Source organism: Rhinoderma darwinii, chromosome 3 (genome assembly GCF_050947455.1).
Source record: "Rhinoderma darwinii isolate aRhiDar2 chromosome 3, aRhiDar2.hap1, whole genome shotgun sequence".
Classification (NCBI taxonomy): Eukaryota; Metazoa; Chordata; class Amphibia; order Anura; family Rhinodermatidae; genus Rhinoderma; species Rhinoderma darwinii.
In genome coordinates, this window is record NC_134689.1 from 98276729 (window position 1) to 98284341 (window position 7613).

Here is a 7613-nt window from a genome sequence, read left to right on the forward strand (position 1 = left end):
AGTACATGTTTAAAGGGGTTCTCTAAAAGCTGAAGAGCATTCCCTTTATTATGATGATCGGCGGGGGTTCAAGAGGTCAGACTCCCACCAATCAAACGTTGATGGCGTATTCTAAGAATGGGTTATCAATATTTAAGTACCAGAGAACCCCCTTAATGCTCTGATCACTAAGTTCTGATGGATAAATATTTGCTGTATAATTCTTGGATCTGGAGTGCTGGGCACTACTTGATAACATATCTTGGAAACAGTGACTTTTAGGAATAAACCACTACTTGAAATCTGCATTATAAAATGTTTGAAAAATAGTCTAGTTCTCTAAATGAAGAGAATGGGTGAAGGGTTTGTTTGCGTTTTCCGTTGTGTTAATATAGGAAGGCTATGAATAATTTTGGCTTTTTTTCAAGCAGAGACTTTTTACATTATGTTCAAGGGACGTGTATACTTTTCCAAAGATTTTTTACAAACAGTTTTAGGTCTTTTGTATAAAAACTTGTGCTAGGAACACTTAGCAGCTTCCCCTTAAAAATAATCAGGTAGTCTGAAAAATTGATTTGTTTGATAGTGAATCATTTAACACCAATTCTTAGATATGAGTTCAATGCCTTGAATCAAAGCCAACATAGTAGAATTTCCCCAGTGGGACAATGTAAAAAAACAATTGCATTTTTGCTATGTTTCTAAAAACATTTTACCATTACGGTGCCAAATTTATATTATACTAAACAACCAATTACTTGTTTTCAGAGTTGTAACTTTACGCTCCGGGGCTACCATGCAAAGCCATTTATAATACTAGTGCCTTCATAGGCAGAGGAGCCTTTAAACTACTTCCACCACCGGGGGCCCAGGTGCGACTGCTACCTCTACACCCCCTGTTACTACACCTCTGCTTGCTTTCATACTATAATAAGATATAACCTCTTTGCTGATTGTATTTTGTGCTTCAGTTTAAACCTTTACATCTAATGTTCCTATTTAGAGGTTGTCCTAGGTCTATTTGTATGACCTACTTATACAGGATTTTTCCTAAGTTTAACACCTCTCTGTCTTGTCAGCACTATCTTGCTGACATACTTAAGAGATCATCCTGTACTTTTTGAACTTCTGTTTTCAAGGGCCTATCAATTTCAGTTGGAAAAATGTAGCAAATCAAACTTTAACATAAACAACAAGAATTCCAAAACGTTTTAATTCATAAACAAGAAAATCAGCAAAACAACAACTGTAAAATTATAAGAAGAAAATAAGTTACTAATGTTTTTATTCGATTTCCACTAGTGCTGGCCCAATGACAGGATGCAGACTCTATTAATGTGTCAGTACAGCAATATGGGCCCTTTAGTTGGTTTTTTTAATATAGAAAATGTAACAAATATTTTAGCTACTTAACAGGACTACTGAAGGTTAACCCAATAACAATGACATAACTCTCCTTCCTTCACTCATACTTGTTCTATACATCCTCACCTTATCCACCTCCATATTATTTCATTCTGCCAAGCCATATCTGAATCTATCCCTCATCCAACTGCTATGTAAGCCATGAATGGAGTATTCACACAGCTAAAATCCTACATTATATAGAAGACAACTACTTATACCAGCTCTCCAAAACCATACTACCAACTACAGGCTCCTAGGAATAACCTCATAATAATAAAAATAATTTAGGATTTTTCATTAATCCCAATAAAATCAACATCCTAAAGCATGACAGCAAATAAAGAAAGGATAAGGACAAATATAATAAGGGTCATGTAACATGGTATACATTTCATGTTACATATTTACTAACATTTTACTTCATTTTTACCTCAAATGCTGACAACCATGACGGTTTTAGAACAAGGGGCATGGCTTAAGCCCCCTTCACATATGTCCGGCCCTCCAATCGTGATTTTGACTTTTTTATACTAGTAGAGAATCTGATGACAAAACTGAACCTACAGTTTTCCCATGGGTACAGTTTTGTGCCCGGTGGCATCAGTTGTGACAGACATAAAAACAATGCATGAAGCGTTTTTTTTTCTCCAGCTATGGACGCCTAACCAGTGTACAACTTTGTCATCAGTAGTGTCTGGCTAAGACATAAAACTATTGGCTGGGCACAACTTATATACAGCCTATGCAGTAACTAGAAGCTGATGCCGTTTTCCTGAAAAAAATTAGAGCTCATGCACACAGCTAAGTTAGGATTCTGTACATCTTCTGTGTTGCATGGATATATAATACAGTACCCATAAGGCTATGTTCACACGGAGTATTTTGCAGGAGGAATATCTGCCTCAAAATTCTGTTTGGAAGTTTGAGGCAGATTTTCCTCTCCCTGCACGCCGATTTTCGCGGCGATTTTCGCGCCGTTTTTTCGCCCGCGGCCATTGAGCGCCGCGGGCATAAAACACAGCAAAATCCACTTTCTCTGCCTCCCATTGAAGTCAATGGGAGGTCAGAGGCGTAAACGCCCGAAGATAGGGCATGTCGCTTCTTTTTCCCGCGAGGCAGTTTTACTGCTCGCGGGAAAAAGACGCCGACGCCTCCCATTGAAGTCAATGGGAGGCATTTTAGGGCCGTTTTTGCCGAGTTTTGCGACGCTTTTTCCGCGTCAAAAAACTCGGCAAAATACTCCGTGTGAACATAGCCTAATAAAGCTTTATGGGGCAATACTGTTTTTACTGTATGTTTCCATTCTCATGTGCAATTTTCTATCATATGGGGACACTGCTTTGTGCATGAAGCCAAAAGATGGATAAATATGGCAGCCTACAGTTATTGCACAGACTTTTCTGCAGTACAGGTTGCAATAAATGTATGTACAATATATTAATGAATGTGTTAAATTCAGGAGCATCCAAAAAGTGTTGCACAAATGACCCCAAATCTGTCTGTAGCAGGTATTTACACAACACACCAAAACACCAGAAGCTCATGTGACAGCAAAAGTCCATTTGAGAAAAAGCAGATTCAAAGAAAAAGAATAAAAACTTGCAGAGCAGGTTACATGGTGAGCTCTTCACTACTGACCCTGGAGGGCAAGGCAGGTCATAGTTCACTTGTAGATATTCCAAGTGAGCAAGCAGAGAATAATGTAGCCATTACCAAGATCACATATGGATGTTAGACATTACTTTTCACTTCTCTGACTGCACAATGTTATGAAATTGTAGGTTCGGGGACATTCATATAAATTATAGTAATCTGAATAGACTTTTACTATCCTTACAGCTTTTATTAAGGGTACATTACTCCTTATTATCCTCAAATATTAGCTGGCAATTCAATAATTGTTCAATGTTATCCACATATAGATGTGTTTTAACCTTTACTAACAGGTATAAATTCTACTATTGAACACTGAGGAGGTTCAATATAAAATTCTGCAAATTTGGAAATGGAAAAATGGTGCGGCTTTCTCTCAGTTGTGATACCTACAGTATGCACAGAAAGTTTAATCTTGTATCAAGTCATATTTGTTTGTTTGGAATAGCATAAAAATAGTTGCAAACTACTTTCATGAACATGTTGCAAGTATATGCATATTTTAAGGTGGAATTACAGTTCCTAATATATATAGAAAATGTAATTCCACCTTTAAAAGGCACGTATGTATCTGCATCATATATATATATATACATCTATATATATATATATATATATAGATATATCTTTATATATATAAATATATATATATATATAGATATCCATATATATATATATATATATATATATATATATATATATATATATATATATATATATATATATATATATACATAATTTTATATATATATATATATAAAAATATATATACATACATATATATATATATATATATATATATATATATATATATATAAAAAAATATAGATATATATTTATATCCCAATCAATGGTGTCCTAGCATATTGATAAGCTACAAAATATATTGGATAGATTTGCATTATGTTACATGGATTCCTAGTTTGCACATTTTAAATATTTAGAATTCTTTGGTTGGTTTCACACAGTGTTTAGCCGTGTTTTTCATAGTATTTTTTTTTTCGTGGTATTTTTTGCTGCGTTTTTCTTTTTGGCTAAAACACTGGCCAGATGTTAATAAAAAGTCTATAGTAAAATATGAGAAACCCAACATGCTCTAGGTATGGCATTTTTTCTTTCATTTTTCCCCATAGACTTTTCAATAGAACATTCAAAACGCCTGGAAAAAACTTAAATATGCCACTAAAATGCCGCTAAACACGCATGTAGAAAACTCCATTAAAAACACTTTATGTTTTTTTTTAAATGCGTTTTAAAATGTAACAAAAACAAAGTGTGAAGGAGGCCTTATAATAAAAATTCTATAATTACATTTCTGTTTATATAAATGTGCAATGAAAAAATGTCGCATTCATCGGTTAATTAATATGTATGACGTAATTTATTACTAAATCAAGCTAATTTCCAGCATGCATCTCAATCAATCCACAACTTTAATTTTGATAATCGCGCTAGTATAAAATTGCCTTCTATGGTTCAATTTGTTCTTCTTTACCAAAATAGTATTTTTGGTAATATGATGAATGGGATGAACAACACTTTCCCAATGAAGCCCAGAATATCTGGGTAATATTTTAATGGGTCTATGGGAAAAAGATTAAGTAATTTGCAAGTGAATTTTTGAACTGGGGTATCTCTATTTGCATTTGTTTACATGTAAAAAAATAAAATAATAAAAAATAATATATAAAAATAACATTTTATATTTAGTTGTTTATGTCAGTTTCATTTATGTTTTGTATTTATGTTTCGTTTTCAATGCCCAAAACTATGTATAACTTATTTCTGGGGTTTCTTCCTTGGCTTGATGTAATGCAAACAGAGATTCATAAAGTTTTTGGGCAAATAATTTAGACCTAAATTATCTGTCAACTTTTTTACACAATTCAATGAAAAAGGTATACATATTCATCAAGTTGGTTTGAAATCTAAATCTTTAAGCTTTGTATGTCTGCCCTTAAGACCCTATAGTGATTTGCGTTCAACTAATGATATGTATTCAATTGCCGCTGAAAAAATTATTATATGCATATTTTATGTAACCCAAAAATTTATTTTTCTTCAACTAAAATCAATTAGATTAGATAAACATCGGCACACACCTTTTTCTCAATCTAGCTTTTGCAGGAATCAAATTTTCATCAATTTGTATTTATTTCTACATATGTACATGCATTTATACTTTACACAAGTGGCATAAAATATTATTTTTATTTCTCACCGTACAATGACCTCAGTACTTATGTTTGAGTTTATTTTTCATGGGAACTTTCCAAGAATTTTCAGCTCAGCATTTTATAAAAAGAATGCATTCTGAATTTATGCAAAATGTAACAACCAATATAATATTGCATTATGTTATGTACACACACCAGATGATAAAGCCTAATGTTAACTGAAAAAAAAAAGAAAATAATTTAATGTAACAAAAAATATAACAAAAAAAAACCCAACAACATTATTTTACAACAAAATTTCAGATTATTTTTTTCCTGATCGGTACCTATCAGTTCATGCCCTGGGCCAACTGGCACCAACAATAACAGACCTGCTGTTCTGCCATGAAACAAACTATTGGCTCCCACGTGGCGCAGACCTGAGTGGTTCAATTACTGCCGACATTACCTATGTATAAAATAACCAACATCATTTTAAGTTATCTTCTAATTATATTAAATCTGTATAACATATTCTATCTCATTAATGGTTTATAGTTTAGTAAATTCCAAACTAAACCTGTTCGGATTTTAGAGGCTCATTGAGAACCTTCTATAGCGTAAAATATCATATACAGCGAGCAAACATCTAAAAGACAAAACTGCCAGGAATTAATTTTCTCTGTTTTTAGACTTTCAACATTTCCCCAAAAGTTATGATCAGCGTGACACTTTGGGTGCATGTATTTATTGCTTAAGCCTCCTGGGATTAAATAAACCAAATGACACACTTGGATAATCTGTAAATATATTGGTGATGCTAACAACTGAAAACTACACAAAATAAAAGATGTGGATATTCTGTATACTGGTCCTGTCCAACATTCCAAATTGTCCTTTGTTAATTCTCAATTTTCAATCTCACACCAAGGGGTTAAAGTCACATCTATTCTTTGTAAGATGCAGGACAGAATTTTTGCTCAATGAAGGTTCCAGTCTATATAGTCCGTGCCACCATTTTGTTTAGTGCTTTCAGAATGGCCTCTAGTCAAGTTCTACCAAGCTCGGATACCATGGAGTGCAGATACACTGCTTGCCTGCTGAATGGGTGTCTGCACAGTGTTTAAGTCCCCCACACTAAAATTCATGAAGTTATTACCAGCTGAGGTGGGTTGCATGCTTGGCATGGATGAGTAACTGCAGTTGTAACTGCCACTGCAGGCTGGATTACTGTAGTTAGAGTAGGGAGGATAAGTGTTGTAACTGTAGGGGTTAATACTGACATTATATGGGGAACTGTAGGGAGAGGACTCTCCCAAGCAAGGTTTGCCATCTCTCACCAGAACTGGTACTGCTATCCTCCTTGGTGGTGGAAGGCCCACCATTTCCAAAGTTTGATCTTGTCTTTGTCTTTTGCATTTGTACCTTCTGTTCTGGAACCAGATTTTCACCTGTGTGGATGTGAGCTTCAAAACATTGGCTAAATGGTCTCTCTCAGGGGCTGACAGATACTTCTGCTGTTTGAATCTTCTTTCCAGTTCATAGACCTGGGCTTGTGAGAACAGCACCCTGGGCTTCCTTCTTTTTCTTTGCCTTGGTCGGTCTGGGTCTTCTAAGTCCCGCTTATCAGTTTCCAAATTTTTCTGCAAAGAGCAGAGATCTATAAAAATAAACCAAAATTAATTAAAGGTAATAGCATTATTTTATCTATCTATCTATCTATCTATCTATCTATCTATCTATCTATCTATCTATCTATCTATCTATCTATCTATCTATCTATCTCATATCTATCTATCTCATATCTATCTATCTATCTATCTATCTATCTATCTATCTATCTATCTATCTATCTATCTATCTATCTATCTATCTATCTATCTATCTATCTCATATCTATCTATCTCATATCTATCTATCTATCTATCTATCTATCTATCTATCTATCTATCTATCTATCTATCTATCTATCTATCTATCTATCTATCTATCTATCTCATATCTAATTTCTATCTATCTCATATCTAATTTCTATCTATCTCATATCTATTATCTATCTATCTATCTATCTATCTATCTATCTATCTATCTATCTATCTATCTATCTATCTATCTATCTATCTATCTATCTATCTATCTATCTATCTATCTATCTATCATCTATCTATCTATCTATCTATCTATCTATCTATCTATCTATCTATCTATCTATCTATCTATCTATCTATCTATCTATCTATCTATCTATCTATCTATCTATCTATCTATCTATCTATCTATCATGTAATTACAGGTAAGTTGTGTGTCGTTTATTATCGTGGACATAAACCTTAGTTTGTGCCCATTTATAAATAAATCTCTCTTTTTGTCTTAAGCATTCCTCATAACAGTTCATAATTTAATGTAATTCCCTAACCT

General features: G+C 33.6%; 1 protein-coding gene and 1 long non-coding RNA gene across 2 annotated transcripts in view; one reads left to right on the plus strand and one right to left on the minus strand.

The window, feature by feature from the left end:
* The window catches only part of LOC142751052 (uncharacterized), a 66178-nt gene that overhangs the window by 54573 nt on the left and 3992 nt on the right, over positions 1–7613 (plus strand). The window lies entirely within an intron of this gene.
* NKX2-5 (NK2 homeobox 5) overlaps positions 6215–7613 on the minus strand; it is a 3253-nt gene continuing 1854 nt past the window's right edge. The window contains exon 2 of the mRNA XM_075860023.1: positions 6215–6855. Coding sequence (XP_075716138.1) covers positions 6251–6855 — 605 coding nt within the window. The 3' untranslated portion in view covers positions 6215–6250. The remainder of the gene's footprint in view (positions 6856–7613) is intronic.